Below are 21,689 nucleotides of genomic sequence, written 5' to 3' on the forward strand. Positions count from 1 at the left end.
CCACCCTAACCCCACCCTGACTCTAACTTCACCTTAACCCTGCCCTGTCCTTACTCCACCCCATGTCCTTACTCCACCCTATGTAATTACTCCGCCCCATGTCCTTACTCAACTTCATGTCTTTACTCCACCCCATGTCCTTACTCCACCCCCTGTCCTTACTCAACTTCATGTCTTTACTCCACCCCCTGTCCTTACTCAACTTTATGTCTTTACTCCACCCCATGTCTTTACTCCACCCCCTGTCCTTACTCCACTACACTACTGTGATCAGTGAACACACACACTACCAGTATGAACCTTTAGCTGTGAATCTCACCCCATGAGAGCAGAACTCTACGTCCATACAGAGTTCCTGTAATGCTTCAACACTTCCTGCTTCTGGACTTGAAGTCCATCATCATCATCATCTTTTACACTGTAATATTTGTTATTTAAATATAAATATTTTGTCTAAAGATTTCAGAGATGTGACATTGCACCCGCTGGGATCCAGAAAACATTTTATTTTTTCAGTTTTTTTCCCCAGTGCACACCTGATATCATGAGGACAGGTGTGTGTGTGTGTGTGTGTGTGTGTGTGTGTGTGTGTGTATTTAAGTTCAAATGGATGTACATTATTTAACCATTACACCTGAAAATGTCTGAAAAAGATTTCTAAACTAGTCTACTTTCATACGTTTACTTTTATACCACACATATATATATATAAAATTCTAATGATAAATATGAAGATGTATAAATATACAGCTGTGTGTGAGGAGTGATGTTTGTTTATGGCGTATTATGAGATGTGGTGTGGAAGGGTTCGGCCCTAGACAGGCTGTCTGGTACAGCAAAGCATTCTGGGAAAAAGAAACAATTAAATGAAGTGTGTATGATGGAGAAAAGGTGAATAAACTGTTTAAATAAAGAAAAACCGTATTATAGTTTGATATTGAGGTACAGCATTTATTATTTTTTTTGTTCATCAAAAAAAGTCTAAATAAAAACATTTAGTCTGAAAATGTGGGAGTGTGTGTTTATTATTGTTGATGTTTTGGGTAATTAAAAAATGATTTAAATGTTAAATGATTTAAATCTTTTATTTGTATAAATATATAATCATTTTTTACTTGAATATTGTAACTGGTGTGTTTAAAGGAAAAACAAGAAAGTGTGTTTAAATGAAATATTCTTCAGCACATAATGGCTGTGTGTGTGTGTGTGTGTGTGTGTGTGTGTGTGTGTGTGTGTGTGTGTGTGAGACAGAGAGTGAATGTTATTGTCTCGTGAAAGTGTGGAGCGCGCGCGTGCTAAAGTCAGTGCACGTCCCCGCGCTCTCAGGTGAATGCGTTCAGCGGTGTGTGTGTGTGCGCGCGCGGTCGGCGTGTGTGTGTGTGTGTGTGTGTGTGTGTGAGGAGAAATGGTACTTCTCAGCCTGCAGGTTTTGTGCGCCGCGGCGGTGTGTGTGCTGTGTTCCAGCCAGAGGGTGAGTAACAACACCAAAACACCCTGTGTGTGTGTGTGTGTGTGTGTGTGTGTGTGTGTGAGTGAGAGAGAATCTGAAATTTTAAGGACCTCACACAGAGATTCTTCAGCTCTCTCTCTCTCTCTCACACACACACACACACACACCTCTCCTCAGCGTGTTTGTGGTTGGAGGTGTAATGAGTCTGTAAACTCGCGCTTGGGCATCATTTATCTGATTATTTACTTTTACGTGCAGTTTAACATCAGTGTGTGTGTGTGTGTGTGTGTGTGTGTGTGTGTGTGTGTGAGAGAGATATGTTTTGTTTTATGATCTGTTATTGTGATTAGACACATACTGGCATCATGTGCTGAAGAGTGTTTCAAGAGAGAGTGTGTGTGTGTGTGTGTGTGTGTGTGTGTGTGATGAATCATTGAGCTGTGAATCGTGAAATGAGCCGGATTGGTAATGACACACACACACACACACACACACACACACTGCTCATTGTGAGTCTGGTGTCTTTGGGGTTGTTCAGTCAGAGCGTGTTGGTATCTGATCAGGAGGACAGAAGCTCCTCAACATCTCACAGCTACACATACAACAGCCACAGAGAACCACACAACCACAAACTACAATACACCAGCAGATGGCAGCACAAGGCTACACACAGTCACAGGGAGCACCGATCTTCATAAGTCAGTGTGGAAAAAGACATGGTCCAGTGAAACATCTGGAGCTGTGCGACTGGTGCTGTTCTGACCACGTGCGTTACCACGTCTGCTATTCTGACCACGTGGGCACCCTGTCACCGAGCTCCTCCTCACACGTGAAATAACACAATCTCATATCTGCACCCACACTACTCACCAGATTTGGCTCCTGTGGACTTCCTCGTTTTCTTAAAGATGAAGATCCAACTCACCACTTTGACACCAGTGTGGAGATCCGATGCGATTTCAGGTGTTTGACACGCTTCAAAAAGAAGACTTCCAGGACACGTTCCAGAAGAACACTGGGAGCTCTGTATTACTGTACAAGGGGACTGTTTTGAACTTATTGATGCCACCTTGTACGTGTGTGCATCTAATCACTGGTGTACTGTTAGATAATCTTTACCATTTACTAACTCCTCCCCCTTTTACAGGGTGCCATTACTTCTGTCTAAGTACAGATTTGTATAGAGCATTTATTTTACAGTCGTTTATATTAAAGCTGGAAGAGAGCGAGGATGAGAAGAGTGAAAAGGATGAGAGAACCTCAGACTAGTGTGTGTGTGTGTGTGTGTGTGTGTGTGTGTGTGTGTTTTATCAACTATTATTACATTTTATTTATAATTTATTAAATATAATTTCTTTAAATTTATAATAACTATTATTAAAAATATTAAAAAATATTTGTGATTAATCACATGATTGTTATGAGGTAACTTGTGATTAATCACCACTTAATCACACATTTGTATCTGTTCTGAATGTTACTTAAATTAATATTTAAATTCACGTGTTTAATTCTCTAATCAACATGCGCATAAACAAACGCAACATGAAGCATGAAGAGAAAATACTCGTGTAAATGTTTTAAAGTAATGATGGTGTTTTAAATGATGTAAATCATCAGGACACCAAACGGAACCTTTGCTATGTTTCCACACGGACGGTTTTGAATGCCGGATTTGTGCATCATGGTGGTTTTTGGTGCTGATTTGAGACTCGGTGCAGCAGTAAAACTAATGTTTAATGATTAAAAAAAGATTTTTCACTGGAGTTGATTATTATTTATATGTGAGTGAAGAAGGGCGTCGTGAATAAATGTGTGTCGTGTTGCAGGTTTTAATTTCGACTCTTTTTTATTTATTTATATTTTTTAAAAATGGTGACTGAAATGCACACAGCATAATTTATGTTAGTAAAATGTGTGTCGTTAAAATGAATTTGTGTTAACGCGGTAATAACGCATACGCTTTGACAGCCATAATATGTGTGTGTGTGTGTGTGTGTGTGTGTGTGTGTGTGTGTGTGTGTGTGTGTGTGTGTGTGTGTTTATTAAAGGTCCAGCATGGCCCGTTTAGGGAGAGAAGCATAAACACAGCGCCTGGCACATTTCTCACAACCAGACAACAAAAGAGCCTACACTATATTGAGTCGAGTGTGTGTGTGTGTGTGTGTGTGTGTGTGTGTGTGTGTGTGTATATACTCAGCATCTTCATTATTACATGCCTGAGGAGACATGCTAAATGCTGCCTTTGTCCTCTTTTGTGGGCTGTTATTGGTACTGCAGATAAAAAAAACAGGCTTGTTGTTGTCTAAATTTATTTGTTGTAGCGTTTGTGTGTGTGTGTGTGTGTGTGTGTACATGCGTGGGTGGGTGGGTGTGTATCTGGTTTCACTGCAAGCACGACATGGTTGAATATCAAATACACTCGTGAATTAGTGTGGAAAGAAATGCGGGGGTTTGACATTCCTTTGTCGCTTTTATGTTTTGTGTGTGTGTGTGTGTGTGTGTGTGTGTGTGTGTGTTAGTGTGAATCTGACCGGTCTGTAAGGATTGTGTTTGGCTTCTGTAGTTGAATTGCACACAAATATGTGAATGAGTCTGGATTCCTATCAATGCAACACACACACACACACACACACACACACACACACACACACACACCTGGGAAATTACTCTCAGTGCTGTGTTAATCGGTGCAGGATGTTTTAATGTGTTGATTTGGCATCGAGCGACACAATAAACAGGATAAAATCACAAGATTCAGTGTTTTATTCTAGAATACATTTTTATCAGGACCTCAACTTCATCTCCTCTTTGAGCTGCCACTTGGCCACGCCCCCCACTGTCACAAACCCCAACCACCTGACTCGGGCCCAGGAAGACCTGCAGCTGAATCGCCCCCTAATGGAAGAGGCAATCCACCACAATCATCTGCAACTGGTCTGTGGGGCACCATGGATTTGAACAGCTGTAGACCCGATACCCCGAGTGATCCACTGGTTGCTGTCCTTCATGTAGCTATTGGAGCAAGTCGTTATCAGGATTCCTTCTGATAGTTCCAGCAATCAACTATCGGTGCTAATTAATCGGCCAGACTGCTGAATCGGTGGTCCTCTACACAAACAGCCCCCCGCCTCTGTCTAATGCATTCGTCTGTTGAACAAAAGGGGACACAAACCTCAGGAGAATGTGACACCTCAGACAAAACCACATTGACCTCACAGAAGGTCTGTCCACACCTCTCAGTTGGGTCAGTTCAAGATCTTCGATAATAGCCAGACAGCCCTGCCTGAGCTTGGAACAGGGTTATGAGGGCCTGATGTTACGACTGGTGGATGCAGGTGTGGGTTTGTCTGTGTTGCGTGATGACTCCGTGACAGTGGATCTTCCTCACTGTCCCAGGCTTTAGCACCAGGTTGGCGTTCCTACGAGCTGAACCGGAAACGAGAAGACTGGAAACAAACATGCCAGCAGTCTGGACAATCAGGTCCAATCCATGAAGGTTTCAACCCACAGAACGTGCAGGTGCTAAAGAACCTGCTGATAACATTGTGATGTCAGATACCACACACCTTCAGAGGTCTGGTAGAGTTCAGGATGGGGAGATCTGATGGTCAAGGAGCCGTGAGGAGAAACTGCACAATATCAATATTAGGCTGGTGCTTGTAATTTTGTGTGTGTGTGTGTGTGTGTGTGTGTGTGTGTGTGTGTGTGTGTGTGTGTGTGTGTGTGTGTGTTTGAGGTTGGAACTCAGCCTTCTTCTGCTCTTCAGAGTTCCTGCAACAACCTGCTGTAATTGTACACGTTCACAGAAGAATTAATTTATTACAATATTATGAAAAACACAACACATTCACACACACTTACAAACTGACACCCACACACAAACACACTGATACACACAAACTAAGAACACACACACACACACACACTTTCCTTTCAGTGTGTTAGTTTTGTGTGTTAGTGGTGTGTATTTCTTCAGTGTGTGTGTTTTCTTAGTGTTTGTTAGTTGTGTGTGGGTTTCCTTTGTGTTAGTTGTGTGTCCTCTTAATGTGTGTTAGTTGTGTGTTTCCTCTCGGTGTGTTAGTTGTGCGTTTCCTCTGTGTGTTGTGTTTCCTCTGTGTGTCAGTTGTGTGCGTTTCCTCTGTGTGATGGTTGTGTGTTGTGTGTTTCCTGTGTTAGTTGTGTTTGTGTGTGTGTGTTAGTTATGTGTTTTCTCTGTGTGTTACTTGTTTCCTCTTAGTGTGTTAGTTGTGTGCGTTCCTCTCAGTGTGTGTTAGTTGTGTGCGTTTCCTCAGTGTGTTGTGTTGTGTTTCCTCTCTGTGTGTGTTAGTTGTGTGTGTTCCGCTCAGTGTGTGTTAGTTGTGTGTGTGTGTGTTGTGTGTGTTTCCTCCTCAGTGTGTGTTGTGTGTGTTTCTCTCAGTGTGTGTGTGTGTGTGTTGTGTGTGTGTTAGTTGTGTGTTTCCTCTCAGTGTGTTAGTTGTGTGCGTTTCTTCAGTGTGTGTTAGTTGTGTGCGTTTCCTCTCAGTGTGTGTTAGTTGTGTGCGTTTCCTCTCAGTGTGTGTTAGTTGTGTGAGTTTCCTCTCAGTGTGTTGTGTTGTGTTTCCTCTCTGTGTGTGTTGTGTGTGTTTCCTCTGTGTGTTAGTTGTGTGTGTTTCCTCTCAGTGTGTTAGTTGTGTGTGTTTCTTCAGTGTGTTAGTTGTGCGTTTCCTCTGTGTGTGTGTTAGTTGTGTGCGTTTCCTCTCAGTGTGTTAGTTGTGTGTGTTTCCTCTCAGTGTGTGTTAGTAGTGTGTGTTTCCTCTCAGTGTGTGTTAGTAGTGTGAGTTTCCTCTCAGTGTGTATTGGTTGTGTGTTTCCTCTCAGTGTGTGTTAGTTGTGTGCGTTTACTCTCAGTGTGTTAGTTGTGTGAGTTTCCTCTCAGTGTGTGTTAGTTGTGTGAGTTTCCTCTCAGTGTGTTGTGTTGTGTTTCCTCTCTGTGTGTGTTGGTTGTGTGTGTTCCGCTCAGTGTGTGTTGGTTGTGTGTGGTCCCTCTCAGTGTGTGTGTTTCCTCAGTGTGTGTTAGTTGTGTGCGTTTCCTCTCAGTGTGTGTTAGTTGTGTGTGTTTCCTCTCAGTGAGTGTTAGTTGTGTGAGTTTCCTCTCAGTGTGTGTTAGTTGTGTGTTTCCTCTCAGTGTGTTAGTTGTGTGTGTTTCCTCTCAGTGTGTTAGTTGTGTGAGTTTCCTCTCAGTGTGTGTGTTAGTTGTGTGAGTTTCCTCTCAGTGTGTGTTAGTTGTGTGAGTTTCCTCTCAGTGTGTTGGTTGTGTGTGTTTCCTCCTCAGTGTGTTAGTTGTGTGTCCTCTCAGTGTGAGTTTCCTCTCAGTGTGTGTTAGTTGTGAGTTTCCTCTCAGTGTGTGTTAGTTGTGTGTGTTTCCTCTCAGTGTGTTAGTTGTGTGTTCCTCTCAGTGTGTGTTAGTTGTGTGTTTCCTCTCAGTGTGTATTAGTTGTGTGTGTTTCCTCTCAGTGTGTGTAGTTGTGTGTGTTTCCTCTCAGTGTGTTAGTTGTGTGTGTTTCCTCTCAGTGTGAGTTTCCTCTCAGTGTGTGTTAGTTGTGTGCGTTTCCTCTCAGTGTGTGTTAGTTGTGTGTGTTTCCTCTCAGTGTGTTAGTTGTGTGTGTGTTTCCTATCAGTGTGAGTTTCCTCTCAGTGTGTTAGTGTGTGAGTTTCCTCTCAGTGTGTGTGTTGTTGTGTGTTTCCTCTCAGTGTGTTAGTTGTGTGTGTTTCCTCTCAGTGTGTGTTAGTTGTGTGAGTTTCCTCTCAGTGTGTGTGTGTTTCCTCTCAGTGTGTGTTAGTTGTGTGTTTCCTCTCAGTGTGTTAGTTGTGTGTGTGTTTCCTCTCAGTGTGTGTGTTTCCTCTCAGTGTGAGTTTCCTCTCAGTGTGTGTTAGTTGTGTGCGTTTCCTCTCAGTGTGTGATAAGTTTTCACAGTTAGCGCAGTAGCATGTAGCACGCCTGGCGTATAGCATTAACATAACACTATTAAAATAACAACAATAACAGAATGAATCTGTAAACAATAATCATGAATATAAACTCGTTACAGCTGCTGTTTCACAGAATTCCTTCTGACCAATCAGGATCCAGAATTCAGCAGCAGTTCTAACTGATGTTTGTGTGTTTGCAGGTGTTTTTCGGATGTGGGGCGAGGTTGGACGTTGTGGACATTCAGGGTCTCATTCTGTCTCCTGGTTTTCCAAGTAACTACTCGTCTGGGTTGCACTGCGTCTGGCAGTTTTTTGTCCCTGAAGGTCATCGCTTAACCATGGAAATGTTTGATTTTGACATTTTTGAGAGTTCTGAGAGAAACCTGACCCTGTCTGTAGACACGATCATGAGTGAAGGTGGTGAAGAGCATCTCCATACTAACAGAGTTCCACCTGGAGGATTGGATGCAATGGAGTCCGAATTGTGGAACACCAGACCTCCGTTATCAGAGAAAGTTAAAAAATCTGTGTTTCCTTCATCTTCAGAGGAGGACCTGGAACCTCCACCCAGCAGCTCCTCTACTGTCACAGAGGACGAAGCTGAGACCCCCCTGCTGGTAAAGGACACGTGTCCTGACGATGTTCTGTACATCACAGATCTGATCACGTTCTCTTCGCGGTTTTGTGGCTCCAGACGTCCGTCTGATGGCCAGCTGGTGTTTGGATCTGAAGTGGAGATGGTCGAGGTGATCATGGAGCTCATTACTAACACAGTCCGGGGTCGAGGATTTGCTCTGGTCTTCCGTTATCACAACGGAACATCTAAATCATCCGTCGGGGGTCAAAGATCGGCAGAGGCGTCTGTTGGCGCAGGAGAAGTTCTGCTAGCTGTTGTTAGTCTTGCTGCCTTTTTTGCTACAAGTCTGACCATCGTTCTCTGTGTGTCTCTGAGGTAAGACTGAGAGGAGGCGGGGTCAGAGGGAGGGGGCGGGGTTTGAGAGGTCTGAATTGAACTTTTATAGTGTGCTATGTTTAATATTTGTTGAATCGGTAGCATTAGCGTTATGTGGCAGGTGTTCAGTGTTGGTCCAGCTGGAGCTTTTGTCTTCTGTTTGAAGGAGATTTAAGCTCCTGTGTGGGTTTGAGGACTTTGAAGTGTAAATCCGTCGACTCGAACCTGCACTTCTTCCTTTTATCTTAAATAAAAAAACAATAAACCACATGAAGGAAAGAACGAAGCAACAGAAGATTCCCAGGTAGTTTTCTCAGGGAGGAAAAAGATCAGAGATCAGATTTATTTCTAAAAATGATTATTTTTAAGAAAAAGGGGTCAGGATTTTAAAATCTTTTTGATCTCGATATGACGGAGACTTGTGTTTTCGTATTTTTTTATTTGAGTTAACAGTCTGATCTCGTCAGGACACACGCCGACCCTCCATACACACATCTAACATAAACATCTTCACCATACTGGGAGTTTTTTATGATCTGCAGTATAATATACAGTATCATGAATTTTAAGTCACAAAACACTGAGAAATCGTTTATATTCCTTTTTTATGTATATTTGTTTTATAAATAATTAGATATTAGAGGCATCTGATAAAGTTTTTTTAGGGGGAAATATAAATGTTTATTTAATATAAAAAGTTATCACCAAGTTTCAGCCCGAGGACAAAACTGCAATAAAATAAAATGAAATAAAAAAAGTACAAAATGTTATAAAAACTTTAATAATGTATTAAAGAAATATAAAAAAATTCTAAAAAAAAAAATTTTGGAAACATATTTTAAAGAAACACTTTGATGTCTCTCTCCTTTTTCCTTTTCGAACATGATTTTTTTCTTACATTTTAGTCCTATTAGCTGTAATAATGAGCTCCACTCTTCTGGGAAGATGTTCCACTAGATATAGTGGAGATTCTTTCAGCTACATGTGTGTCAGGTAGTGAGAAGGTGAGAAGGTGAGGAGGTGAGGAGGTTCCTGGGGTGCAGTCAGTGTTCACATTCATCCCAAATGTGTTTGTGCTTGTGTGTATAAGTGTTGTTGGATGATTGAGATGTTTGGAGAAGGTTTGTGGAGTTACAGAACAGGGTTGTAACGATACACGTATTCATGTTCACAAAATTCACGTATTTTGTTTTGCGTTTGTTTCCCCAAATCCGTACTGAAATTTAACTGAATCGTGACTTTTGTGTATCGTTACACCACTAATACAGAAGCTTCTGTTCTGAAGAGAAAAATGCCTGAGTGAAGATCAGTGAGATCAGAAATGAATCAGTTTGAGAAGCTCATGTTCAAGTGATTTTACAAACAGGCTGTAAAAACACACACGATCAATTTTGTGTGAGAGAGAATTTATAAAAAACTTGAATTGATTGTAATTGTTGTAATAATAATTGTTGTCACTGATTTCTTATTTTTAGAACTAAACTGTGTGCAAACGACTCCAGCGTGACCTCATCCATCACCCCTGAGGTACATCAGCACAGGAAACACACACACACACACACACACACACACACACACACACACACACACACATATATATATATATATATATATATATATATATATATATATATATATATATATATATATATATATACATACACACACTCATATACACACACTCTCTCTCACACACACGCTCATATACACACACTATTTACCTGGTTTGTAGAGGAACAGTTGTGTAAGATGTGTGATGGTTAAAAGGTCCTATAGAGATATTTGTCGAGTTGTGTAGATGTGAGTTGTTTAGATGTGAGTTGTGTAGATGTGAGTTGTGTAGATGTGAGTTGTGTAGATGTGAGTTGTTTAGATGTGAGTTGTGTAGATGTGAGTTGTTTAGATGTGAGTTGTGTAGATGTGAGTTGTGTAGATGTGTGTAGATTAGGGCTGTTGCTGTAGATTATTTTAGTAATTCAATATTCTACTGATGATTTAAACAGATAATCGAGTAATCGGATGAGTACATTTTCTTTATTAAAGATTAAATATACAAGAGAAAAAAAGACGGGTCTCTGAAAATAAACAAGTAGTTTTTCTTTTTTAGAAACATTTACCTTTTATTTCTGAAATTGAAAAAATTTAATTCTGAAACCAATTTAATGCATTTAATATCCGTATTACACCAAGATCTTAATACAAAAATATAAATAAAAAACTCAAATATAAAAATAAATTAGATTACTCTTTAAAATAAAAAAGGAAACTCACTGTACTATAAACACTGTGTTTTTGTTTTAGTTTGAAATGATCCCAAACTTTGGAAACTTTCTGTCGTTTTCTTCGGCCTGAATCCTATGGAAGTCCGTTTCAGCCACATAAAATAAAAATCCGACTCTCTTTTCTCACAATTCTGACTTTTTGTGCAAAATCTTTGTGGTGAAAATAAGCTTCCATATAAATCTTCTCCGCACCCCTAGCTGTTTTCTGCAGTGTCGTCTGTGTTCCCTGTCCAAAGCATGCCAGAGTTTAGCAGGTGGTGCGTCAGTAATAATGGTCCGTTTGGAAACACGGTGCTCTGTGTTTAGTTAAATGGACTAAACAAAGGGATTTTTATTTTATTTTATTCGAATTACTTGAGGATTCGTTTCAACCCTGGTGTACATGAACAGGTTGTACAAAGTTCTGTGTAAGTTGTGTAAATTGTGTAGATGCATGAGTTGTGTAGATGTGTAAGTTGTGTAAATGTGTAAGTTGTGTTTCAGGTCCCAGTTCAGAACCTTCAAACTGATGTCAGTGAACTTCAGTTGGTTACTGCCAATCATCCTGAACAAGAACGTAACAAAATCAACAACTCCAGTTTACCTCACACAGGTAACACACATTTTACCTCACACAGGTAACACAAATTTTACATCACACGGGTAACACACATTTTACCTCACACAAGTAACACCCACGTTTTACCTCACACGGGTAACCCCCTCGTTTTACCTCACACGGGTACCGCCCACATTTTACCTCACATGGGTACTGCCCATGTTTTTATCTCACACAGGTAAAGCACACATTTTTACCTCACACGGGTACCGTCCACGTTTTTTTCCTCACACAGATAACCCCCATGTTTTTACCTCACACGGATAACACACCCACTTTACCTCACACAGGTAACACCTCAGAACACCGAAGTTTCAAAAATGCTAATCTGAAGTGTTCTAATGGTCTGATGGAGATGGACCTGGGGGCAGATGAAGTGTTTGTGATCTCAAACACAGATACACCGTCGTTTACTCCTTGCATGGTACACACACACACACACACACACACACCTGCTCTATTCAGTAGTGTGAGTTGTTACTTGCTGAGTGAGGAACTGAATGTACTCTGACGGTGTCTCAGATTATCCTGTACAGTAGTGGATTCTCGAGATGAAGGTGTGATTAGTGCACAAAATCTCCTTGTAATATAAAGTGGATTTAGGACGTGTCCTACAGACCTACAGAGACACACACACACACACATACACACACACACACACACACACACACATTTGGAAGCAGGCAGGTTGATGTTATCTAACCTCACAAATCGGAGCAGATGAGTTCTTTTGACCTGTTTGTTGTTTGGTCTGGTTTGTGCATCTTTAAAGAATGGGTTCATTTTATCCTGGAACAATCAGACTTCATCACATGTTGGTCTGTGTGATGAACCAGATGTTTAGACCACAGCACTCTTGTCACATCTGCTTCTGTCCCATGATTTAACGGACTCTGAGAAGGTCTGAGATGGTCAGTGCTGAGACAGTGGAGTCTTTACTGTATAAAGGAAACTGTAATGATGGACATTCTGAGGTTCCCTTCTGGTTTCTTTCATGGTTTCTTCTGCATCAAGTCTCAGGGAGTTTTATTCCTCACCACAGTCACCACTGGATCACTCATTAGGGATAAACGTATAAGGAACAAACGTATCCATTCCAACCATGTTGAATGTTAAAAACGCTCTACATAAGAAACTAAACTGAATTAAAAATGACCTTTTAATGATGGTATTTATTGATTCCTGTAATATGTCAGGATTATAAAATAATTAATGCTGTTACTCGTTTGAATAAAGATTAGATTTTTACTGCAACTCCTTCAACAGCATCGTGAACGTTTTCTGCGAGGCAGTGACACCGGGTCCGTGCAGCCGTCTGATTGGATGCCTCGCAGCGAGCCTTCCGATTGGCCGAGTCGTAGCAGCCATGTTGGATCCCCACGTCCTCGAGCGTGGAGTGTCCGAACCTTTCACGACTTCCTAATTCCTTTTCCACAATTAAACAGGAAGTGGTGCAGCTGGAATTTAACGAGCCCCTTCACCAAACTGGTGGAAAGCGTGAGTTCATCTATAATTATTTATTTATTTAAAAATGATCAGGTATGTGAGTAACTGATTGACTTATTTTCGATCAGCTCAATCGGATTATTGCAGGTTTTGGAGGATTATTAGGGTTGTGTGTGTGATTAAGTGCATTTTAAGGCGGATTTAAGACGTGTCCCACTCCACAACACACTCTAAACTCGCTCAGGATCAGAACTTCTCAAAATGAATGAATAATCATCTACACGTGTTTAGTGATGCGTTTGGTTCCTCAGGTTTCTCCAGGTTCTGTGATGGACGGTCGCGATGCCATGGAGGTTCCTTTGGCTCAGCATAACCGCCGTTACGACACGTCACGCTCACACACGTCTCAGCAGATCAGTGAGCTCGATGGTGCCCTTTGTGGGCTGGAGCAGGGCATGCAGATTAAAATCTGCGAATTCCCCGCTGACGGCAATGATGATAACCTCAGCATTCCTGTGTTTGCCATTTCAGAAGAAGACGATCGAGAGCCTCTGTTTTTCTCTAAACATCAACACAAAACCAAAAACGATGAGATCGGAAGTCACCGGTCCTTTACGTCATTAGGCTCCGCCCATTTGGCTTTCACGGATGAAGAATTGGCTGTATTGGAAAAGAACACGTCTAGTAAGATCCATCTACCATCACTGAGTCATGTGACTTTGTCATGTGACTCTGAGGGAAGGAACACATGATCGACTCGGCATGTTGTCTGTTTTACACTAAAAAAATCAATGATTCGAGGTGTTTGCTGTGTGTGAAGCTGATGGATCTTGCGAGATCTTTGTTGTTTCCTAATGTCTCCGAGACCCCAAAGTAAATGGGGGCGTCATCTTGGACAATTTTCACTCCTATAAACACTGCTGATGGATTTGTACATTAACACGCTCATGCCCCTTCACATAACAAAGTAAATTTTTTATATTGAAAAATATTTAAATGTTTTTTGTGGACTGAAAATAATATAAAGTAAAAAAGATTGTTATTAATCCACCACAGATTCGTATCATTAATAGCTTCTATAATAGATATATTGTGTGTCCTTTAATATAATAATGACTTTACTCTTTACTCTGCATGGTTAGTGGGATTAATCAGCACCTCAGCCTCATGAATATGACTTTTGTAAATGCAGCATTAATGCATGTCATTACTGTGTGTCATGTTTGTAAATGCAGCCACGGTGATGATGTTCTCCTGTGAGCAACGTCGCGTCATTAAGGGAAAAAATATTAGTATAAAAAAAATGCATTGACTAACAAATGAATATCAATAAAATATGATGTGACTGTCGGCAGAAACCGTGATGTGTAAATGTTTTTCATGAATGTTTTCCAATTTAATTGACATTAAATACAGTATAGTATAAGTGAATTGGTGTGATAGATTTAGTTTAGTAAACCGTCCTCAGTGTAAGTAGTAAAATGTGATGAATTTAGTGAGTATATGACGTATATTAGAGTATAAACATCATCTTATAGTTTTTTGAAGTGAGCTTGTAGAAGTAGCATGTAGTGTGTGTGTGTGTGTGTGTGTGTGTGTGTGTGTGTGTGTGTGTGTGTGTGTGTGTGTGTGTGAAGTATGATGCAGAACAGTAATTGTAAAATATGGCTTTACATCAGTAACAAACAGTGAAAATACACAAAAAAATCTGAGAAAATCCAAATTTTCACCGTAAATATGTAAGAGATCACCTTACATCTTACAGATCTGCTACAAAGTCACACTTCTGGTTTCTGGAATCAAGATTCACACATGAATTTAACTACTTTTGTCCAATGTCACTCCAAAGCTGAGAAATGAGGCTCAGTGTTCAGCAAATTTCAGCATGTTATACTGAATTAAAGAATTTCAGCTCTAGAGTGCGATATTCAGAGCAAGCTTGCTATGGTCTACAGCCTGATTCCAGAAAGCAATGATGTGACTTTGAGAAGATTTAGAGAACAAGATTGTTTTGGTGAAAATTTGATGTTCTCTGATCTTTCTAAAAATCACATCATAGCTAATTGGAATCAAGACATAGACAGGAGCACAGGTGTATTCTGAATATCTCGTGCCACAGATGAAATTTGAAGCTTTAATTTCTGACAAATACCTCAGATCTCCTCTTTGGAGTGAGATATTCAGAACAAACTTAGTGTTTGTGTTTAGTTCCAGTAAGCCACAGTGTGAATTTGGGGAGGATTTGAGAACATCACATTTCTCACCTGAAAACCCCACAAAAACACAATTACATTTTAGAGTGAAAGTTGATGTTCTATGATCTTTTTCAAAATACCACAATTGCTTACCGAAATCAATAAATAGACACCACTGCAAGTTTGGTCTGAATATCTCACTCCAATACTGTGATCTGAAGTTTTATTTTCAGCAAATTCCACTGTATTTCTTCAGAAATAGCAGCAGCTTTCGATTTTAGGTTTGGAGTGAAATGTTCATGGTCCGCTGTCTACATCTTCATTCCACTAATCTATAGTGTAAATTTAAGGAAAATCTGAGAACCTCATTTTTCCCACTAAAAATATCTAAAAAAAATGGAGGCCTCAGATCTCAGGTTTTGAAGTGAGATATTTAGACCAAATTTGCAATGATGTCTGACTTGATTTCTCGTAGCCATAGTGTAAAATTTAATTAGAATGTAATCAATTCTTACATCCTAAATATATAGCTAAAGGGATAGCCTTTGTGTTTTATGTGTAAAAGATGTGATGTTCTCAGCTCTTCTTCAAATTTACACCATTGAATACTAGAATCAAGGTATAGACATCCCTGCATATTTAGTCTAAATATTTTATTCCAAAACTAAAATCTGAGCTTTAGATTTTCAGCATCCAGTATATTATTTTGACTGGCATTCGTCAGAACCTGTAACCTCAGATTTCAGCTTTAGAGTGAGATATTCAGACCAAATTTAAAGTGATTCCTCTCTCTTGAGTCTAATAAGCCACGGTGTGAATTTTTGTTTTGGTTTTTCCAGATTGAAAATTTGATGTTCTCAGCTCTTCTTCATATTCACACTGTGCATCACTGAGATCAAGATGTAAAAGTACTTAATTTGGGTCCGAATATCTCACTCCAAAAACAAGGTCTGAGGTTCAGTATCCAGTATCTTATATTGACTTAAATTTGTCAGAAATGGAGGTCAGTAATCTATTGTGTGAATTTGCAAAAAAGCTAAAAAAAAAATAATTTTTCAACATAAAAATATCGCCTTTGAGTTTATTAATATGAAAAATTTAACGTTTTTAGATCTTTCCTAAATTCACACTGTCTATTACTGATGCTGAGATGTAAACAGTACACAACTTTTGGTCTGAATACCTAACTCCAAAAATGAGATGTGAGGGTTAGTGTTTCAACATCCAGTACATTATATTGAATAGTATTTCTCAGAAATTGAAGCCTAAGATCTCAACTTTACAGTGAAATTCTTGAGCTATGTAATCATTCAAAATTACAGTATGTGTGTGTGCATATATAGAGAGAACAGTGTGTAATGGAAACATGCAAGACATGCATGTGCAATGTTCTGCAGCAGTAGATTTGACAGTGCATGTTTTTATTCACGTTTGTAAAGTGTTGCACATGTCAGCAGAGCATCCTGAGGTAGTCTGTCAATAATGATGTCAGTAACAGTACAGTAAGATGTAATAGTATGTGGTGAAAGTGTTTGTCCCATTTCTTTTCATTTTATTTGTACTTTTATTGAAGTATTGTATGAGGAAGTCTGGTGTGTCAGAGAAGTATGTGCATGTGTGTGAATGAGAGGGAGGGCAGTGGAGGGGTGCGGTTGCAGGGAGAAGAGGTGGAGAAGGTGGAGGAGTTCAGGTACCTGGGGTCAACAGTGCAGAGTGATGGAGAGTGTGTTAGAGAAGTGAAGAAAAGAGTGCAGGCAGGGTGGAGTGGGTGGAGAAGAGTGATAGCAGGAGTGATTTGTGATAGAAGAGTATCTGTGAGAGTGAAAGGAAAGTTTATAGGACTGTGGTGAGACCTGAGATGTTGTATGGATTAGAGACAGTGGCATTGAGTAAAAGACAGGAGGTGGAGCTGGAGGTAGCAGAGCTGAAGATGTTGAGATGTTCGTTGGGAGTGACGACGATGGACAGGATTAGAAATTAGTTTATTAGAGGGACAGCGCATGTAGAACATTTTGGAGACAAGGTGAGGGAGGTGAGATTGAGATGGTTTGGACATGTGCAGAGGAGGGACATGGGGTATATCAGTAGGAGAATGCTGAGGATGGAGACACCAGGAAGGAGGAAAAGAGGAAGACCAAAGAGGAGGTTAATGGATGTGGTGAGTGAAGACATGCAGGTAGTTAGTGTGAAAGAGGCAGATGTAGAGGACAGGGGGGTGTGGAGACAGATGATCTGCTGTGGAGACCCCTAATGTCTCCAAAAGAAGATGATGATTGAAGTATTTTTATTAGTTAACTTTTTTTTTTACACTTGTATAGAACTTTTTTTTTTTATCAACATCTAATTCAAAGAGGAAGTAAGCGTTAAGGTTCATAACTCATATTGCAAGTTCACAGAGCCAGAAAATTAGCCAATGAAAACAGAACCCAGGCTTTAATTTCTGATAAATACTTTGGTGTTAAATATTTAGACCAAATGTCATGTACTGTTTACATCTAGACCTCATTAATGGATTTAGGAAAGATCTGAGGACACAGATGTATTCTCATATCTTCCTCAAATCCATTGATTATTAGATTAGATTATTCACATGAAAAAAATTAATAATAATAATCTCTGATGATGATTTACTGATATAAATTTGATGAACTCTGAGCTGTAGAGCTCAGTTTCAGAGTGAGATATTCTGGACAAACCTGCATCTTAAACCCACTAAACTACAGCTTGAATTAGGGGAAAATCTGAAGACATTATATTGAAGGTTAACTTACCTATTTTTTAGGGTGAAAAAAATGTATTTACTCAAATCTATCTGAATATCTTATTTCAGTAATGAGATGTGAGTAACCGAGTCAGCACTGGATTAAGTAGTAACTAATAAAATACTTGTTTTCAAGCAGTCTTTTTTCTTGTCTCCTTTTTCTGCATTGTTTGTTTTACAATACACATAATCAAGGTTTCTTCCTCATAACATCTAAGGGAGTTTTTCCTTGCCACAGTCCCCATGGTGCTCATCAGGGATAAATACACACTATTCACCTTCACCTTGATTTCTGTAAAGATGCTTTGAGACAATGTCTGTTGACTAGTATGGATTAATGTAGCAGGAGTATAGCATGGGTAACCAGTGACTGTCCAGAGCCAAGGCCAGGGAGCGGACAGACAGGCTAAACATCAATTGCCTAATGATTTCAACGAAACAAAGTTAAACAATTATAAATAAATAAAAAATCAGGCAAAAAAATCCAGACAATTAATTGGATTTATATTAATTGTCTGGATTTTTTGCCTGATGTTTTTTTTTTCTTTTTTTTGTAGCACAGCGGTTCTGCTCACATCTACTAAAGAATAACATTTATGAAATGTATCAGTCAGGATTTCGGCCTCATCATAGCACAGAGACGGCGCTAGTTAAGGTGGTAAATGATTGTTATTGGCATCTGATCAGGGTTTTGTCTCTTTACTTGTTTTGCTCGACCTCAGTGCAGCTTTTTACACCACTGATCATAATCTCCTGCTTGCTGGACTTGAGAACATTGTTGGAATAAAGGGAACAGCTCTCTCCTGACTCAGGTCTGATTTGACTGATCGCTATCAGTTTGTTGATGTAAATAGTGAGTTCTCCACACTCTCTGAGGTAAAGTTTGGTGTTCCACAAGGATCTGTCTTAGGCCCACTGCTTTTCTCTTTATATTTGCTGCCTCTGGGTAAAACTATACATAAACATGGGATTCGCTTCCATTGCTATGCTGATGACACACAGCTGTATATTTCAGCAAAGCCAGATGAGAGAGATCAGCTTAACAATGTTGAGAAGTGTGTAAAGGACATTAGACAGTGGATGCTTAATAACTTTCTTCTGCTCAACTCAGATAAGACAGAAGTACTTTTACTAGGACCACATGCAGCTAGAAGTAAACTTTCTGATTACGTAGCATCTCTGGATGGTGTTTCTGTTTCAGCGTGTACGGCTGTCAAAGACCTTGGTGTGATTATTGACCCGAGTCTTTCCTTTGAGTCTCACGTGAATAATATCACCAGGATCTCCTTCTTTCACCTTAGAAATATTGCTAAAATTAGAAATATGATGTCGTTACAGGATGCAGAAACACTAGTAGATGCTTTTGTAACATCTAGATGAGACTACTGTAACACTTTACTGTCTGGGTGTTGGAGTAAGTGCAGAAATAAGCTTCAGTTAGTTCAGAATGCACTAAAACTTATTCATTTTTATCTCCACATTATCTGTGTAAAGCTGCTCTGAGACGATGTTCATTGTTAAAAGCACAATAAAAATAAACATGAATTAAATAGTATATGATATGATTAAACTTAGAGGATGAATCAACAGGATCAAAGTGGGACTTTAGTAAACAATTCTGCACGATTTAATTTAATTTTATAGCTTTTATTCTTGCATGTTTATTTCTGCAATAAACTTTGTTTTTACATTTCCATAGAACATTAGTCTTTTAGCAAATGCTAATACACAGAGGCACTACATGCCTGAAAAGGCTCCCCCCCCACACACAGTGCGAGTTTACACAATCAGAAAATGAAACGCAAAAAGCACAGTATAAAGTTATTCTCTTTCGACCCATTACTCCCATTACTAATGAGGTAGAACGAGAGCTTTTTAACTACTAAATGTGTAAAATAGTTTTGATTTTAAGGTGAACATTTAACTTTAGTGAACATTTGATTAATATGCATTCCAAATGGTCCTGACTTGATTCCTATTGTGACTTTTACCCAATTACCACACACATTTAACTAATTTTATTACACAAAGGCTAAAACAATAACTACTAGCTAAGATGTCCAAAATAAGGGCGTTTTAGTTTCTAAATAGTGCGAAAAAAACGAGTGGGTCATCTATCAGCATCTATGGAAGCTTTAAATATTGTACTGGGTATTTTTATTCTACTACACTACTGTACGGAGCTCGAACACAAAGTCTAACACTAATGTTTTATAACTGACTGCATAAGGCCTCAAAGTGTTTAATACTGAGTAATTATACAGAGTCTCAGGCTTCTCAAGTGCAATATCAAAGTAGAAGAAAGGCTGAAATAAGGATGAAAATGATTTATACCAGTCAAATAGCTATACTTTGTCTTACCGATAAGTCAGCACTTTTTCAACGTCTCATCTGCAAAATGTTATTTATATTAAATGTTTTAATGCTTTAATCAAATTTAAAACTATTCTGAATAACCGCTAACTCACGCAACAGTACAGACTGGATGGCTACAGCAGACCGAAAATAAACCTGCGCTACGTGTTCCCTGTCACGATACTATTACTGGAAACTCCAGGCCGCAGAACGCATGGCTAACAGGAAGTGCATAGTAACAGTACAACCTCACATTATACTGTGGAATAGGAATAGTGCAGAATCAGGTAATAAAGTGATACTATAAGAGATTATTATAATAATAATATAAAACTTGTAGTATAATGATAATGTAGTAAGAGATAAAACTGTATTATTTTGCAGGGGCTGATATTCTACAGTATGATACAGTATAGTAATAAACTGTGGATGGAGTTTAGTACGTTATGGCAGAGTAGAAAATATCACTATACATGGTGGGGGTTATTACAGCATGATAATATTGTGTTAAAGGTGATGGATAGTATTGTAGAATAAGCTGTAGGGGAAGTGACAGTAAAATATGAGAACAGTATTGTATAGCGTGGGAGCTGCTATAGTACAGTATAGTACAGTATGTTACTGGGAGGAATAGTATAATATGTTGGGGAAGTGATGGTACAGTATGGAACACTGGCAGTGTATTATCTCTCCCCCACAACACAATACTACACTGTTATTGTACGATCCTACAGGTAAGGTGAAGTTTAATGTCATGGGGCAGGAGTAGAACTGTATGATGTAGTGAGAGTACAGGATTATTACTATGTGCTATTGGAATAATAAACTCCAGAGTAACAGTGCATTATGATGTAAAATACTCTACCTTATAACTACACCTGTAATATCCTACATCATACATGATCCACTTATACTGTTATTACTTTACTAGCTACTGCTACACTCAGCCCACTCACCGCTGTTCCTGCAGCCATCACAATCATTATTTAAGTACTGACTAAAAAAATCAACAGTAATACAAATCTCAAAAACTAGAAATTATTGAAAAAACGATTGACTGTTTTCTCCCACAGCTTCGTCCCAAACACACACTTTATAATAATGATACTATTCCTAATTTTTATAGTGGTCATTTTATTTTGCTCAAATTTGTCATATACTATTATATTACTTCAGATATCACCATTGTGCACATTTGCGGAAGCTCTGGTTGTAAATAGCTTCTTAATGAACGAGAGAACAAATGCACAAATGAAATTAAGCATCTGTCTGAGACAGAGACAGAGACAGAGACACGGGGTTAGTCCCTGACTCCTGATAGCTCCTAATGAAGCGTAAATATGGAGTGAATACGTTTTTGGATTTTATCTCCGGATCAGGGACATGTGAAAGCAGCAGCAGCAGCAGCAGTAGATAATTGAGGTGATGAGTGTTGTGCAGCGGTGTGTGTGTGTGTGTGTGTGTGTGTGTGTGTGTGTGTGTGAGAGAGGCGTTAGAAATACCTGACTGTTGTGCATAGACGAGACCGGAGAGTTCGGATAGTAATTGTTTGTGTGTGTGTGTGTGTGTGTGTGTGTGTGTGTGTGTGTGTGTGTGTGAGAGAGAGAGATGTATATCTAACACTAGTATTAAAATGATAATATAAATATAAATGTGCACACCAGCAACCAGTGGAAGCTCCAGATCCAGAAGAGAAGC

General features: G+C 39.4%; 2 protein-coding genes across 2 annotated transcripts in view; one reads left to right on the top strand and one right to left on the bottom strand.

Moving 5' to 3' along the window:
- Positions 1-1,334: 1,334 nt before the first annotated feature.
- Positions 1,335-14,038, top strand: si:dkey-112e17.1. The gene is made up of 7 exons (XM_046841443.1): positions 1,335-1,471; positions 7,603-8,354; positions 9,830-9,881; positions 11,120-11,228; positions 11,525-11,658; positions 12,501-12,731; positions 12,992-14,038. The coding sequence occupies exons 1-7, from the start codon at positions 1,406-1,408 to the stop codon at positions 13,430-13,432; spliced, it is 1,785 nt and encodes a 594-aa protein (XP_046697399.1). The 5' UTR covers positions 1,335-1,405; the 3' UTR covers positions 13,433-14,038.
- A 7,067-nt stretch (positions 14,039-21,105) lies between these two features.
- chfr (checkpoint with forkhead and ring finger domains, E3 ubiquitin protein ligase) overlaps positions 21,106-21,689 on the bottom strand; it is a 33,544-nt gene continuing 32,960 nt past the window's right edge. The window contains 1 exon segment of the mRNA XM_046841442.1: positions 21,106-21,689. This exon segment is cut by the window's right edge and continues 649 nt beyond it. The gene's annotated coding sequence lies outside the window, so the exon portion shown is untranslated.

Source organism: Silurus meridionalis, chromosome 27 (assembly GCF_014805685.1).
Source record: "Silurus meridionalis isolate SWU-2019-XX chromosome 27, ASM1480568v1, whole genome shotgun sequence".
NCBI lineage: Eukaryota > Metazoa > Chordata > Actinopteri > Siluriformes > Siluridae > Silurus > Silurus meridionalis.

What these genes read in the sequence shown, in the direction of transcription:
- si:dkey-112e17.1 (XM_046841443.1), top strand. Translation starts at nt 1,406, where the DNA reads ATGGTACTTCTCAGCCTGCAGGTTTTGTGCGCCGCGGCGGTGTGTGTG. An exon ending in TGCTGTGTTCCAGCCAGAGG is followed by an intron (nt 1,472 to 7,602) that starts GTGAGTAACAAC and finishes GTGTGTTTGCAG; the next exon opens with GTGTTTTTCGGATGTGGGGC. An exon ending in CCTCATCCATCACCCCTGAG is followed by an intron (nt 9,882 to 11,119) that starts GTACATCAGCAC and finishes GTTGTGTTTCAG; the next exon opens with GTCCCAGTTCAGAACCTTCA.